We start from the raw sequence: 16,328 nt of genomic DNA on the forward strand, positions 1-16,328 counted from the left end.
CGAGTCGGCACCGAACCCTGGTGTAATCTTAGTCAGGTCAAGAGTTGAAGAAAAGATCTATTGGATATTATTAAAACAAGTAATTGATGGTATGTATGCTCTATATGACGACGAAAAGAAACTATGTAAAACAATGGGTCCGTGATGACGAGAAGAGATCATGAGGTAGCCTGGGCAAACGCAATAGCAACAGTCTGAGAGGAATAAAGATCAGCAACTAATCCAGGACAAGCATAGATTCAACTTACCTCAGAGTGGCTTAGGGAAATCAAAACCTTGGAAACCCCCTTTTCTGTGGCCTTGATCTTGGCCTCGCCATGCAGACGTACAGTAGGAACACCGGATTCGTCATTGATAATTTCGATGTCTTTCATGGCAGCGGCGGCGCCTTTGGATTTGACACCAAGGGATTTGAACACAGCCTCTTTGCCTACCCAACGTGCAGCGAACGATGATGAAGGAGAGGGTTGAGATTGGCAGTATGAAATCTCAGCGTCGGTGAAATTACGAGCAATAAATGTAGGGTTATGCGTAGGCACGGAAGAAATCAGCTCTAAAAAGCAGCGAAATTAGTTTTGTCCAAATCACAATTTAGCAGGAACAAACCTTGATCAACACCAACTCCGAGGGGGGAGCCTTCAGAAAGGCTTTTGGCAGCAATGATATCAGAAACAGCCTTGACGTTAGCGGTGTCGTACGTCGCAACTTCAGGGAGTTTTCCTCGGAAGGTGTATTCGCCTGTCTTGGGGTCCAAGGATGCCCTAGCGACTGAGTTCAAAAGAACTTTGCCCTCCATATCACCCTGGTATGGCGGATGATCCTTGATCTTGACCAAGGAGTTCTTGATCATCATCTCGCTCATCGCTTTATAGGACTGAAGGCCACGGAGACGATTCCTCTGTTTGTATTCGTTGTAGTATGCAGAGTCGAGAGAGCCAAAGAGGTAACGAGGATGAATGAACATGGCCGTTCCACCGACTTGACCGAAACCGAAGGAGGACTAGACAGTAGTGATGAGAAAAAGTATACGACCGTAATGATAAACTACACACCATAACACCTGCGCGGATTCCATCCGTACGAATCGTCTTCGAGGGGAACATCAAGAAGTGGCGATCTTGGAAGTGAGAGTCAATGTTGCTAAAAGTATCACATTAGCACAAGAATTAGGGTGGAAGTCATTCTGAAACACTTACTCGCTATTGCGATTCCCTGGAATTACACCCGTGATGACTGACTGCAAAAGACCAGCAGCTTGCCAGGCAGCAGATCCACCCTTGGCATGTCCAAGAATGCTCTTCTGCGCCACGATGGGGCAGGCATTCCCTGGAGATCGCGAAATGGTGGTAAAGATATCATTCCAGATGCGGGTCTCATTCTCCTCCTAAAGTTCGATAAATTAGTTACTACACGGAGAACAAAAAGAACTTCACGCACGTTGGCGTTGGTGCTAGTTCCATGGATAGAAAGAACACCAATGTCATCTGCAGTAAGGCCCCAAACAGCAAGAGCTCGGCGGAGAGGAGCAATGTGAGGATCAGAGCCCTCCAACATTCCGTACATTGCAAGGGCATCCTTTTCTTGCTGCTTGGCCTCTTTCTCGATGTTCGCGACGCGCGTTGAAACATAGTCTTCGTCAACAGATTCGCCCGAAGCTTTGAGAGATTCAACTTCTTCAGTAAGCTGCGCGTGTTCATGGGCGAGCCACTGAGAGATTTGACTACGACGGAAAGAGAGTTGACGTGAGCGGTAAGCGATGTCCAAGATGCGGCGAGGATGCTTCGCGGGAATTTCTCTGGCAACAGTCAGAGCTCCACGACCTGGAGCAGGAACCGAACGTCCAGCTTTATCGCTACGAAGCATTGGCGTAAGCACATATAAAAAGCACAAACGAAAGAAAAACTTACGTGGAGGTTGAAGTGAAGGCAAGGATACCACGAATGGGAGCACCGAGTTCAAGAGCAGTCTTGGCATTCATGACGATGTGTACACCTGCACCTTGCGATTCCATGAATCCAGCGCGAGATGTAGTGGCAGGACGTGACATCTCGGTTGGCTCACGACCCATAGCAAATTCAGTCTCGGCATTGCTGGTTGCTTTCATGTTGGCGAATTCGTAGGATCCCTCTTCGCTGATATCATCGAAACCACCAGCAATCATGACCTTTGCTTTGCCAGAGAGAATAGTATCGGCAGCAATCTCAAGGGATTGAAGGGCAGTGGCGCTACGTAGTCGAGATTAGTTAAAATCCTTAAGGCAAGACAGAAGAAAAGCATACCAAGCACCGACTGGAATCTTGACGGGTCCAGAAGAAGACATAATCAACAAGTTGATCCACCCAGCAGTGGTGTTGATGAAACTAATAATAATATCATCAATAAAAAAAATTATGAAAAAGCAATCAAAAACTCACGTCTCTTGAAGGATGTCGTTCTGAACTTCCTTCTCATCGCGACGGTCCTTGAACATCTTGCCCATACTGACGGTACCACCCATACCACTACCAAGACATGTACCAACGTCGGAGGGATGCATGTGTTTGTATAGCTCATATGGATCGGTGATACCAGAGGCGTTGAGAGCCTCAACAGTACCAACTAATGCCCAAAGAGTCAAACGATCAACTTGAGCGATGATATCGTCAGGAATGCCATAGCGGCCGGCATGCCAGCCAGTGGGCACTTGACCCGCCACAGTGCGACTGAATGAGAAGGCCTTGGGCACAAAGACGCAAGCACCTTTCTTGAATTTAGCGAACCATTGTCCACCTTCGCCTGCCCAGATGTCGCACTTGTCGCCGTGCTGCAATTTGAACTTCTGCGCCTCGCTGTCGGAGACCTCGATGGGTTCGAGATCATGGGTGAGCTCGATCTCCTGATTGAAGACCTTCTTCTTGGGGTCATAGCCACGGAAAAGTTCAGGCTCTGTGTGTAAGGTCAGATAAACATCTCCAAATGTTTTGTTATAGACGCACCAATCAATCGAATACCCGCATGCTCCAAGATCTCCTTTTCGTAACGTCCTCTAACATCCTTATCCTCGACCGGTTCGTTGGTCTTGCTGTCAACCCATCCAACATAAAGCGAACCATCCTTGAGACGGCCGTCAAAGTGCTTGATAAAGCCCATGAGCCAGGCCATTTCGATACATCCCTCAATGGTGAATTCACCACGAGCCTCCATCTCCCAACGAGTACGAGAGCTGCCCCAAGGTCCGACTTCACCGAAGCCAGTAACAACGACAACCTTCTCGAGATCGATAAGCCCTTTGAGGTGGGCCAAGTCTGAAAGCGAGCTGGCAGATTCAAGGGCAGGGAAGTCGAACTTGAAATTAGCACGAGGCTGGACATCGACAGTCTTGAGGAGTCGTTCAGCTTCGACACCATTGATGACCTTGAAGTCGGCAGAGTTGTCTCGGGCGATAGCACGACGAAGGTCTGCCTTTTGGTTGAGTTTGGCACGGATACGGCCAGTGATGTCAGCGAGATCAGGGAGGCGATCCATTCCACCGTTCAAATCGGCCCAGATAGGCTCAACTTGGGTGATACTGAAGAGCAAAGGATGCATAAGGCCGAGAATGTTGAAGGCCATTTCTTTCGAGGAGAAAGTGCGAACACCATAGCTCTCGAGTTCGTGAGCAACGATATTGGTAGCACCCATAAGCCCAGTACCACGGGTCCATCTATCAAAAAAGTGAGATGGTTTAGAAGAATAAAATTATGCAGAGACTTACCCAATGACAGCTCCAGCCAAGCAAAGGTATTCACCCCAGCTCTCAGAAGCCCAACGTTGGAAGAGAGTCTCCAGGGAGATCTTGGACTCCGAGTAGAGACCATCGTTACCGAAGAGACCATGGTTGGGAGAAAGGGGAAGGATGACTTGGGTTGGTCGAGTGACGAACTGGCGGCTGGCCTTCTTGTTCTTGACAGCACCCAAGATACGGAGGAGATTGACCAACATCATACGATGAGCCAACTCAGACTTGTCGTCAAGGCCGTCGATCTCGCGGCCATTCTCAGGAATACCAGCGAAGGGCAAGATGTAGTCGAGATCCATGCCGAGGTTGGCGTAGATGTAGTCGACCAGCGCTTCAACATCTTGCTTAGAAGCCTGGTTGAAAGGAACGACAGTGAGAGCGGAGCCACGGCTACCGAACGACTGGAAGATGGATTGGTAGTACTCGACTGTCTTGCGATTGTAGCTGGAAGTGGTTATGACAACGTGGGCGCCACCAGAAAGAAGACCTTTGACGACCTCCACTCCAATGGAACCTTTGCCAACACCAGTCAAGAGAGCATTCTTGTCCTTGAAGGTGGTACCTGAGGTGGCGATTTCGTGCAGGATATCGAGGTAAACACCGGTCAAGTTGCTGCTGTATTCCCATGTGGCTCCAACTTTGCGCTTAAGGTGGAGAAGGGGAATCTTATCGGCCTCGATGGAAGTTACAGCATTGACACCGGTAATCTGAGGACGTAAGAATTGAGATGAAGAGCGACGGCTACGAGGGGTGCTGGCACGAGCGGGACGAGGATCCGATGACTTGTGGAGGGTCTTGACAACACCTTCATACAAGGCCTTGATGCGGTTCTTTTGATCGGAACTGATCTCGGGCAGCGATTTGACGACAGTCCACAATTTGAGAACGTCATCCTGAACCTTTTGAATATTAACGGCACCAGAAACGGTGTCGCCGCTTGCCATCTCCTCGACGTAAGCCTCGAGTTTGCGCACGTTTTCCCGGACGACCTCGGAATACTTAATGTCACCCTTTTCGGTAACCTCGGTGTGAGGAGCAGTAGGGAAAGTGACTAAACGAATAATTATTAGTAAATGCGAAAGTAAAACAAATTTAACGCACCATCTTTGTAAACAGGAGGTTTTCCAAGAACCTCGCGTGTGTTATCGATAAGCTGTTGGCCGAACTCCTTCGCCAACTTGTATGTTTCACCCTTCGAAGCGTCGCAATGATCAATGTTGTACTGCATGTACTCCAACATGGCGGGATCGGCACGGTTAAGGAGAGCAATGCAGCGAGCAGTAATTTCGCGATCAACAGTGGTCAGCTTGCCGAAGATGATGTCGTAGAACATCAGCAAAGCATCTTGGCGAACCCAGTTCCACGATGAGTCGAAGTGGCGAGCCTTGAGAACGTCGAAGCGAGGTTGGATACCCTCAATGTAAGCATCACCGTGTTCTCGAGTAATGCTGTCCAACTTGGCCTGCAGAGCCAAATTGTCGGCCTTCTCTTTGTCGAAAGCAATCTCACCAGCACGAGAATCACGACCGAGTTGTCGCATATAGAGCTCAATCTGTTGAGCAGTGAACTTCTGTTGGTCGGCCTGGAACTTGAGGAACTCCTCGCTGTTGATGACAGCACCTCCTCCGCCTCCGCCTGCACCACCAGCAGCTCCAGGTGCAGAGAGAGAAATACCAGCGCGCTGAGCATAGATTGCAACAACACCATCGAGCCAAGTCTTGGCCTCAGCTTCGGAACCGAGACGTTTGGGAGGCTCAAGAGTGGTCGCGAGAAGGAGAACACCATCAGAACGGGCCGGTCCGAGACCCCAGGTCTTCGAGAGGTAGGCCTTGATAGCGGAAGCATTGAAACCACCAGGCATCTTGCCTCCAACAACACGAGAAATCAGCCCATTGCTGTACTTTCCGAGAGTGCCATTGAACCCGGTACCCAAAGCAGATCCAAGTTCCTCCAAAGGAAGCTCTTCACCCTTTTCAGGCGCCGAAGCAAACTCTTGCTGCAGGTCACCAAGAATTTCATTCTGGAGCGTCGACTTGCCACCGACGAGATCTTTGATGGTTTTGGAAAGAGGAATTTCGTCGATGCGCTTCTTCAACTTCTGAGCAACGATGACGAGGAGAATGTCAATGGCCTTGACAGGAGCATCTTCAATGCTCGCGACAGGGCCAGAGGGGGCGGCAGCGGCGACGGGAGCAGCGGCCACTGGCGCAGCAGCTGCTGCAGCAGGAACAACAGCGGCAGCCTCAGCCTCCTGAGCCGCTGGGGCCTCAGCTTCATCCTCGTATTGATAATAGATCTCCTTGACGTTCTTAGAGTGGCACAAAATAGTGCGAGTGGTGCTGACGGATCCATCAAGGGTCTCGTATTTGGCCTTCTGGGTGCGAACAGCCATACCAGTCAAAGTAGGCGAAGGACCAAGCTCGATGAGACGTTCAAAGTTGAACCGAGTGAACAGGAGGTCCTGTGTCTCGATCCAACGCACAGGAGATGCGAATTGGTAGGCGAGGAGCTCGACGAGAATGATGTAGGCAAGTTGTTGGCGGTTCTCGGGGCTATCCCACTGATCCTCTTCCCACTTCCTGAGGACCTTGTCGAGTCTGGGGGAAGAGGTCTGGTCGTAGATGATCTGCGCGTAGTCGCGAGACACCTGGAAGGGTTTGGCGATAAGATTAGGAATGTACTTGCCGACAAGCATGTCGGGGTTGAGATGCTTCGCGTTGATCTTCTTGGAAAGGTCTAAACCGATGATTAGCAAAAATAAGAAAAAGAAAAAGCATTGATAGAAATAGCACTAACAAGCACGGAAAGGCAACACACCAGCCCAGAGGTAACGCGAGTGGAAAGGCACATCAATACCAGGGAGAGGAATCGTAGCAAATCCACGCTCCAGCTTAATGTACCCTTCAGCCTTCTGCTGCTCCTGCGCCTTCTCGAAGCACGACTTGACGATATCTCCAAGCATCTCCTTCACCTTCTCGACTGAATAGGTCTCGGTCAACTGTAGTAAATATGACTTTTAGTATGTGGCCGACAGAAGATTATTGAAAAGTTACCTTGGCAATATCAATCTTCTGAACCTTGAGGAAGTTCAAGACGTTCGTCATAGTCTGCAGAGCAATAAGTTCTCCAGCGCAAACATATTGTTGACCCTAAACCAAAATACTTCAGATCAAATCCATCATACCAACAAAGAAAAAAAACACACCTCAACATTATAGTTGACAATCTCAAGCAACGTGTCCGAATTGGTCGCAATAGAATCAACAACCTCACGTAGAGCTGCATCGCTGAACGTAGGCGAAATGCGGCTAGGGTTAACAGCGCACATGGCATAATTGGAACGATTCTGCGAATCACGCTCGACAGCGCGCTGCATCGTGATACCACGGTAAAACACAACGTCGACGAGAGCCGAAATGTGCAAAACATCAGCAATCGAAGCAAGAGCAGAGTACTCTCCCAACGAGTGTCCGGCAAAGGCGCAATCCTTCTGAACAAATCCTTTGACGCGCATGTCCTCAAACGCAGCCTTCTCAGTGACGACGAGTGCAATTTGGGCAAACTGGGTAGCGAAGAGAAGGCCATTGGGATGGCTGAAAGTATACTTGGGTGTACGAACGTCGATATCGGCAAAGAGAGGAAGAGTCTTGACGTGCCCATCCTTATCCATAGTATCGTACGTCATATCCATGTACCTCTGGCGGATAGCCTGGCCCTTGATACCACCGAAATGGATCGTCTTTTCCTTCGGGTTGTCCTTGACAATCTCGACGATCGAGAATCCATAGACAGCGAGAAGATGGGCATCGGCGCCATCCCAAACAGCACGAGCGGCAGGAGACGAGTTGTAAAGATCCATTCCCATTCCAGGCTCTTGCGAACCTTGACCGGTGAAAACGTAGACAGTACGAGGCTGCGAAACCTCCGCTGAGCCCTGGAGAACCTTCTCACCACGGTCATTGGTGCTCTCGACACTGACAACGATGTTTCCATCGCGCATGCCAATATGGCGAAGTTTAACTTCAAGGGTGTCTCCAGGGAGCACCATGCCGACAAAGTTGACATTATATCTACAATACAAAATATGAATGAGCAATGCAAACAGAACAAGTAAGAATTAAAACATACGCAATGACACGTTCAGGGTGTCCCTTCGCCACAATATTCTCAACATAACGGCGAGTAGCAGCGCTAGACCACAACCCATGCGTAATAGTCGCAGGCAAAGAAGCAAAGTCGGAGAAATAGGGGTTAATATGGATAGGGTTGAAATCGCCCGAAATCTTAGAATACGGCTCATTGGTCAACGGCGCGCGGAAAACGGTCGAAATCTCGGGGTTGGTAAGGGCGTATCCGTCGTTCGAGATGGGGGTGGTAAGCCCGAGAGGAGATCCATGGCGTTGCAAGTATGCAAGAACAGGGTTTCCGTGCGAATCATCTTGCTGGAACTCAATCGAACCAACCTTGACAAGAGCCTTGATCTGGTTGCGGACAAAGACATCACCAGTAACAGACACGTTACGGAAGGTAGTCCTATCCTTGAACGAGACCTGAGACTGGATACGGAAGACGAGGGTTGTACCCGCAAGGAGAGGAGACGCTTCATTGTCCCATTCGAACCACTCCTTCGACATCAACACACCAACAGCGGCGTCGTTCTCGAGGTGAACAGAGTAGTCGGGCTCTTCAGTAGTGTCGAAGGTGTTCTCGTAATCATTGAAGCGTCCGCGGTAAAGGAACGCGGAAACAACTTCAATGACGCACTGGCCTTGTCGATAGACGTAGCCCTTGACCTTGACAGTCTTGCCCTCAGGCGCGTTAATGACAGAGACAATACGGGCCTCCGCCTTGCAAACATCTCCAACAGCAAGAGGCTGAGCACCGTCCACCATGCGGAATCCGTTCGAGAGGTGAACAAGCTTGAGCAAGTCACCGTCAATAGTAGCAGGGAAGATCGACTTCATAATAGCCTACACAAATTTGAACCATTAGAATCCAAATAATTCAAGGTTTAGTAAAATCCCAAACGTACCTGCCACCCAGTGACAATCGCAAAGTCCATAGGAGCCTGCACCTTCTCATTACGCGCAGTCTTGAATGCCTCACCCTGATTACCAACAACAGCACAGAACCTCTCCACATCCTCCGCCTTAATAGTCACCTCCGGCCCAACAAACTTCTCCCTGATATCGATCTCAGGCAAGGTCTCATTGTCGCCGTACCAAAGCTTCCAGTAGAACGCCTTGATGCGCTGATTGCGGTCCGCCGCAATCTCATGGATAGGCGCAAAGCCCTGCGACGGCTTGTACTCAAAGTGAAGGGAGAGGGGGATGGACGATCCGCGGCGCTCTTCAAAGAGCACAACAGTAATCGCCTTGGTCTTGGGCTCGAATGAAATTTCAACAGCCTTGAAGTCCTCAATGTGTTCGCCATACGACCGAGCAGCACCGTACACAGTGACAGTTGTAGGCGCGGATCCAGAGTAAGCAACGGTCACCTTCTGACCAACGCGAGGGGCGAGAATGCGGGGAAGGGGGTTGTCGACATAAGACGTGCCCTGGACAATAGTCGTAGAGGTAAGGAGGGCACGAAGCCAGTTAAGCTCAGCGCCGCTCAAAACATCAAGCCAAGCAGCCGTCTCAGGCAACTTCTTGCCAAACTCAAAGGTAGTCGTCGATCCGACCTGGGTGCGAGTGACGCCTTCAAGAGTGGTGGGCACCGATTTGGGTGCAGCAGCAAGATAGTCGACGAGGGGGACAGCGTTAACATCACCCGCATACTTGCGCTCAAGCAAGCGTTGGATCAACGACTTGTTAATATTGCCAAGCAAATCCTTCACAGGCTCATCTTTGACGACGGACCATTTGACGGCCACCGGGCCTTGCAGGATGCAAACACGTTGAGGATCCTGATCAAACACGGCATCAATGTCCTCAGCAGCCCATAAAGAGTCCTATGATTGCCATATTAGTAAATTCGTGAAATTCAAATACCGAAAAAAACCATGAGGATCAAAAATCACATGAAAGAGGACATACCTTCTTGAACCATACTTCAAAGCTCGCATCGAGCACAGGGATGAATGGAACAGGTTTCTGCCCCGGCCTCTGCGAAATCGCCAGGAAATATGCAGTATCCTCCGCAGCGAGCAACTGATCAACCGCGGCGGGGTAGCTCTGGAAGAACTTCTCGACGAAAGGAAGGGGGTCATCCAGCATAGAGAAATTTTGCAGGATCGACGCTTTGGTACCCGATCCGTTAACACCCGCGAAGCGCTCCTCGACGCGCCTCAACCAGTCACCGACAAGGTTTCTCAAAGAGATATCTACCCATCGCTTCTGGTGGGCGACAAACATCAAACGAACCATTCTCAAGACGGTCTCCTCGTATGTCATATCACCGAGATCCATTGCCACGGTTCCGTCCTTCTTCCATCCAAACCAGGGCTTCGAGAAATCCCTGTTCAACTTGCCGACGATCTCTTCCTTGCGCTCAGAGAGCCAAACTGTCCTCTTCTCCTTGGGCATCTTGAAAACTGTGTCGTCGAACTCTTTCCAAAGCTTGACGCCGCGGGTGGCAACCTTGTGAATGGGCTCCCCGAGTTCAGAGCGAACGGTAAGGATGCCACCGGTAGGCTTGGAATAGGTCCCTTCCCATGCGCTGTCCTCGACACCAGCAGCAGCAACAATCAAGTCCTTGACAGAAGAGCTGGTGTGGGCCTCCTTGGCCACCATGACGCGACTGGCGAACAGGAAACCATCGAAAGGCATAGGCTGGACGCCAAACCTCGCAACAGACCAGTCACCCGTCAAATACTCCCAGACGTCATCCGCCGACCCGAACCCAGAACCACCGACGAGGGCAATGTTAGAGTGTTGACGAATGGCGCGGTATGTGGAGAGTATAGGCTGGTGGAAGTCCTCGAACGAGTGGTGTCCTCCAGCACGTCCTCCCGTCCACTGCATGATGACAGGGAAATCCGCATTGGCGGCAGCGATGTTGATAACTTGGCGGATGCCGTCGACCGATCCCGGCTTGAACGCGACGTGTTTGATACCAGCAGCTTTCAAACCCTCGATGATCTCAATGGCCTTCTCGGTGGTAGGAATACCAGCGGCAACACAGAAACCTTCGATGGGCAGACCCTCCTTGCGCATCTCTTGCCAGAGAGGGAATTGGAAGGTAAATTGGCGGGGATTGATATAGAGGGAGTTAAGGGTGAGACCAACACCGGCAGGAATTTGCTTCTGAATTTCGGCCACCTTGGAGCGCAAGGCAGCTGGGTTGTAGTGGCCTCCACCAGCCAATTCGATGTGGTAACCAGCATCCAAAACGGCACTGACAAAGCCCGCCTTGACGGTCGAGGGCGTCATACCAGCAACCATGATGGGAGGTTTGCCCAGGAGGCGAGAGAAGGGAGTGTCGATGTGCAGCTCGCCATCGCTTCAAACCACTTCAACGACTTGTTCGTGACTTGGCAAAAAGAAATACACGTACCTAGTGCGGACGAGACTGGGCGACCATTTCTTGCTCCACCATTCCTCGTATGTGATGCCTGAAGAACCAAAGATCTCGACATCACCTTTTGCCTTCTCGCCGGCGACAATGACACGGACACCGCGCCCCTCAAAGTTCTTAGCGGTCAGTGGGCCAATACCACTTAGCCCACCGGGACCGAAATCAATAGCGTGGGTCGCGCTTTCAGGGAAAGCAGTCGCCTTGGTCCAGTGGATAGGAGACGTGAAGATCTGTTCGCACAGCGAACGCGTGATCGAGGTCTTGAGCTCGCGCATATCGGAGCCTACACACAATTAGTCAGTAACTGAATTGAAACAAATCGACAAAGTGAAACTCACCATCTTCTGTGTTGTAGACAGGAATCTTGATGTCCTTCGCTTGCCAAAGCTCCTCACCCTCCAAATCTTCTTCAATGAGCTTCTGAGTCGCCTCGGCCATATAGTCGCTGTGGTACGGAACGCCAACAACCAAAAACCTGATGGAGAAGACTGGTTTGCGCTGGGAGAAGGGTACCTTGCTCTGGTCAAGGCCACTGGGGGCTTTGACTTTTCTGAGGCTGGTGACGAGACCGAAGAGTGCTTTTGATGGACCGGTGACGACAAACGCCTTGGGTCCGTTGTGGAGCGAAACGAAAAGCTGCGAGTTGGAAGCGAGATGCTTGTTGGTCTTTGCAATGTGAGGCTCGAGCTCCTTCAAGCTCAAACCAGTAACTGACAACATGGGGCTAGGGGTTCCTTCGCCTCCTTCGATGGAGTCTTGCACGATGCCAGACTCCAGCGAAGTAACAGGGAAAGCTTGTTGACCACGAAGGCCAGAGTAGAAAAGCCACTTGAGGGCTTTGCGCGAGTTTTCGGCAAATTCTTCAAAGCTCGCTGAGGCGGCAATTGCGACAGCGGAAACAATTCCTTGGGAGTGCCCAGTCGCGCCGGTGACGCGGCTTCTCAACTCGCCAGGGGTAAGGTTGGCGACGCGGCATACAATGAGGTACTGGACCAGTTGGGTCAGACCAATAAGAGGGAAAGAGACGGGCACAGAGGCCAGATATGCGGTGGAAGGGCGGGGCGTTGCTCCAGAAAGCCACGACGACACGTCAAGACCATAGGTATAGAACGTCGATTCTTCCTCCTCCTCAGCAAGAGGGATGAGGATATCCTGGATGACGGTTTGGATGAAGGATGCAACAAAAGGTGTGTAAATATCGTATAAATTTTGGAGTTCATCAAAGTAAACTTCGTTGGTGCCCTGTCCACCGAAAAGGGCAAAAATGGAGGCGTTGCCGGTGGCGGGGGCGGAGAGCAGGGCGGACTCTGGTTGGGATGGGATGGCAGATACGCGTTGCTCGCGGAGAGCAGCGACTGCGCTGAAATAGGCAGCAAGGACGGTCTTGCGCGTGATGGTATCGTAAGATGATACAAGGGTATGGACATCCTTTGTCGCGAGGTATGATGACGTGAAGTGTTTAAGCACGTTGAGGAGCAGCGAGGTGCGTGCTGAGCTGGACTGGGAGTCTTGTTTAATACTCGCCGCGACGTGGGCGAGGAAGCGTGCAGATAGCTCTACGGTGGCCTCTGCCTCGTTTTCTAATTGGGCCGTGCTGTCGACCGCGTCTAGTTGCGATTGGATATGTGTGAATTCATCACGCAGAACCTCTGCGGCGATCCACTGGTCTGCTTGTGTAGAAACTGGGATAGAAACCTGAAGGCGGAGACGCCATTAGCTATGACAGCGTTGCAATGAAGCACATGTTGTACGCACTCTAATTTGTCCAAAGGCGAGAATTAAAGGACGGGTTGCAATAGCGGGCGCGTGGACCGCATGTCCATTGGGAACAGCCATCTTTAGGTCGGGCTCGCTGAGAGAGACGACGACGACGGCGAGTAGATAGGTGGGGGAAGTCTAACAGGTAGACGCGGTAGAAAATGAGTTGACTGGGGGGTATACATATACTCTTGACCCCAACCCCCAAATTTTTTGGAGGAGACCACGTGACCGAACGCGTAACATCGCTCTCGGGCGGAAATATCTATTTTGGGAGATGTCCATCAATTGATTTCGTTGACCAACGCCCTTACCCCAGACATCTGGCGACATGCTTGGCCTAGAGCTCTCGCTCTCCTCATTCATAAGCAACGCACCCCAATGCTCTCAGGGAGCAAAGTACCCTGCCTTTGCGCTTGATCTGCCAATCCCCAACGCAGGATAGGCGTGCGCAGTTTTACGGGGTCCGGCAGCAGAGTCAAAGAGCTTAAAAAGTTGGTCAAAGAAAAATAGTCAGCCAATAAGCAGGAGTGTATCCGTCGGGATCGGGATAAGTGGACGACAACCTCCGAGCAATTTTATTCGACGGCTGGGTAAAGATGGACATTTTTGGGAGGATGAGCCAATGAACGTGGAGAAACACGTTGGGAGTAACATTGTCGGCAGGCAGACTAGAAGTCACATTTGTTAGGGGCATATAATCCGACAATGTATCTGCAGGCACAGGTTCAGAGTCAAAATGCAGGGGCTAATAATATTGAAGCAATCTCATTGCACGACCAATAGCAATGGCAGTATAACACGAGACCCCTCTCGAGCTCCCTAGGCCAGCGATGTCTTTCCAAGATAATCTAATCTATTACCGCATTGGGAATGACTTATCCGAATGGTTCGATTTCTGAATTTTGAACAAATATAAATCTCGGGCGAAAAAACACTTAGGCCCCTTAACCATTCTCATGTCTTTCGTCTCCCAGTTCAACGGGACTCTTCCCTCCTCAGATGAGTGGTCCGGCTATCTCGCCCAGGCTCAGACTGCCATCCAGGAGCACTCCCGCCTCATCACCCTCCTCCTCATCAACTCCCCACTCATTCTCATCGTCCTTAATGTCCTCCGCCAACTCGTGCGTATTCATTATAACCTAACTTGACACGTATACCAACCACTTATTTCTCTAGATCATCCCCAAGCGCGCCTCAGACCCTCCTACAGTCTTCCACTGGCTGCCCTTCATTGGCTCAGCCATCTCATATGGAAACGATCCTCTCAACTTTTTCTTCGAGTGCCAAAAGAAGGTCTGTTGCTCTTTTCTCGCGTATTTAACCTCCTCTGAAATTTTCACATAGTACGGCGACGTGTTCACATTCATCCTGCTCGGTCGTCGCGTCACGGTAGCCCTGGGACCTAAAGGAAACAACTTCATTCTTGGCGGAAAATCAACGGTATTCAACGCCGAGGACGCATATACGGTACGCGAACTCCGGTATTCAATTTTTCATAGCACTCATCCAGCTTTTCCAGCACTTGACCACTCCCATTTTCGGCAAAGAGGTCGTTTATGACGTCCCCAATGAGATTTTCATGGAACAGAAGCGTTTCGTCAAGGTCGGACTCTCAACCGACAACTTGCGCGCCTACGTCGGCATGATCGAGGACGAAATTGACGAGTACCTCCGCCACGACCCCCACTTCAAGGTCTACCAGAGCAACGACATTAACGAATGGGGCAGCTTCGATGCAGTCAAGGTCATGCAGGAAATTACCATCCTCACCGCGTCGCGCACTCTACAAGGCAAAGAAGTCCGTGAGAACTTGAACAAGACTTTCGCCGACCTGTACAACGACCTTGACGGAGGCTTCACCCCCATCAACTTCCTCTTCCCCAACCTGCCCTTGCCCAGCTACCGCCGCCGTGACATTGCGCACAAGAAGATCTCCCAGTTCTACGTCGACATCATCCAGGCGCGCCGAAGCGGAAAGACTCAGGACCACGAACACGATATGATTGCCGCCCTCATGCAGCAAAAGTACCGCAACGGCCGATACCTCAACGACAAGGAAATCGCGCACATGATGATCGCACTCCTCATGGCAGGCCAACACACCAGCTCCGCCACTGGCTCCTGGGCTCTTCTCCATATCGCTGCCAACCCCGACGTTGCGTAAGTCTCTCATAATCTATTTTTGTCGTCACTCTCACAAGCTTTTTTTGTTGCTTCTAGTGAGGCTCTCTATGAGGAACAAATCAAGAACTTCAGCACTCCTGACGGCAAACTGCGCTCTGCGACATACGAAGAATTGCGCGCGCTCCCCGTGCTCGACTCCGTCATCCGCGAAACTCTGCGCGTGCACCCTCCAATCCACAGTATCATGCGCTACGTTCGCGACGATGTCCCCGTGCCACCCACCCTGTCAGCACCATCGAAGGACGGCGTGTACATCGTACCTAAAGGAAACTACGTGCTCGCTTCGCCCGCCATCAGCCAATCGGACCCCACCGTGTGGAAGAATGCGGACAAGTGGATTCCGTCGCGCTGGAACGATGCGGAGGGCGTTGCTGCCCAGGCGTTCAAGATGTACACGGATGAGGGCGGAGAGAAGATTGATTATGGGTTTGGCGCGGTTAGTAAAGGCACTGAGAGTCCTTATCAGCCGTTCGGCGCTGGCAAGCACAGATGTATCGGTGAACAGGTGATTATTATTTTTTTTCTTTCAATTTTTTTGTGTTTGGAATTCCAGGTTGCTTATTATGTTCTGCTAGTTTGCTTACCTACAACTTGGAACTCTTATTGTAACGATGATCCGTAACCTCGAGCTCAAGATTGACGAAGTCCCAGAACACAACTACCACGTACGTCTTCCTTCTCTGCCCTCCTCCCTCCGCTCAATTCGATTTTTTTATTATTTACAGACGATGATCACGATGCCCAAGACGCCACGGACAATCTCCTACCGCAGGAGAAAGTTCGACTAATTGATATACACACCTGTTCTTTATTACACGCATACCCACCTTTTAAAAAGACGTCGAGAGACGTTGGACTTGCACCCATCTATAGCATAACTTTATTTTTTTGCATTCTTATTTACGCATGGGATACTTGATATATAATAGATAGTAAACGCACCGCTGTGTTGAGGAATGACGAATGTACTTAATTTCGAACCTCTCTCTGTGTCCGGCTCTCTTTCATAAGAAGGTTGTGTAAAGTGTGAAATCTCCATATCAAAGCAACGTGAGCTAGTAGTAAGGACGAGGGGGTAGGACTAAACAAAAAGACCGAAGAGAATCTA

The 16,328-nt window shown here is 50.6% G+C and overlaps 2 protein-coding genes across 2 annotated transcripts; one reads left to right on the plus strand and one right to left on the minus strand.

The window, feature by feature from the left end:
* Positions 1-158: 158 nt before the first annotated feature.
* JR316_0005820 (Fatty acid synthase subunit alpha) lies at positions 159-13,111 on the minus strand (the record flags this gene model as incomplete). Its single annotated transcript, XM_047891574.1, has 21 exons — positions 159-194; positions 249-553; positions 607-1,000; positions 1,053-1,140; positions 1,197-1,384; positions 1,438-1,852; positions 1,908-2,225; positions 2,280-2,360; positions 2,415-2,925; positions 2,976-3,682; positions 3,734-4,808; positions 4,859-6,493; positions 6,554-6,755; positions 6,811-6,906; positions 6,963-7,827; positions 7,886-8,727; positions 8,790-9,710; positions 9,796-11,200; positions 11,255-11,558; positions 11,614-12,970; positions 13,031-13,111. 21 exons carry the CDS (start codon positions 13,109-13,111, stop codon positions 159-161), a joined length of 11,826 nt encoding a protein of 3,941 aa, XP_047748923.1.
* An 881-nt stretch (positions 13,112-13,992) lies between these two features.
* Positions 13,993-16,008, plus strand: JR316_0005821 (Lanosterol 14-alpha demethylase; the record flags this gene model as incomplete). Its single annotated transcript, XM_047891575.1, has 7 exons — positions 13,993-14,157; positions 14,213-14,329; positions 14,381-14,503; positions 14,556-15,196; positions 15,257-15,725; positions 15,796-15,885; positions 15,946-16,008. 7 exons carry the CDS (start codon positions 13,993-13,995, stop codon positions 16,006-16,008), a joined length of 1,668 nt encoding a protein of 555 aa, XP_047748924.1.
* Between the last annotated feature and the right edge of the window lie 320 nt (positions 16,009-16,328).

The sequence above is a fragment of the Psilocybe cubensis genome, chromosome 5 (genome assembly GCF_017499595.1).
Source record: "Psilocybe cubensis strain MGC-MH-2018 chromosome 5, whole genome shotgun sequence".
NCBI lineage: Eukaryota > Fungi > Basidiomycota > Agaricomycetes > Agaricales > Agrocybaceae > Psilocybe > Psilocybe cubensis.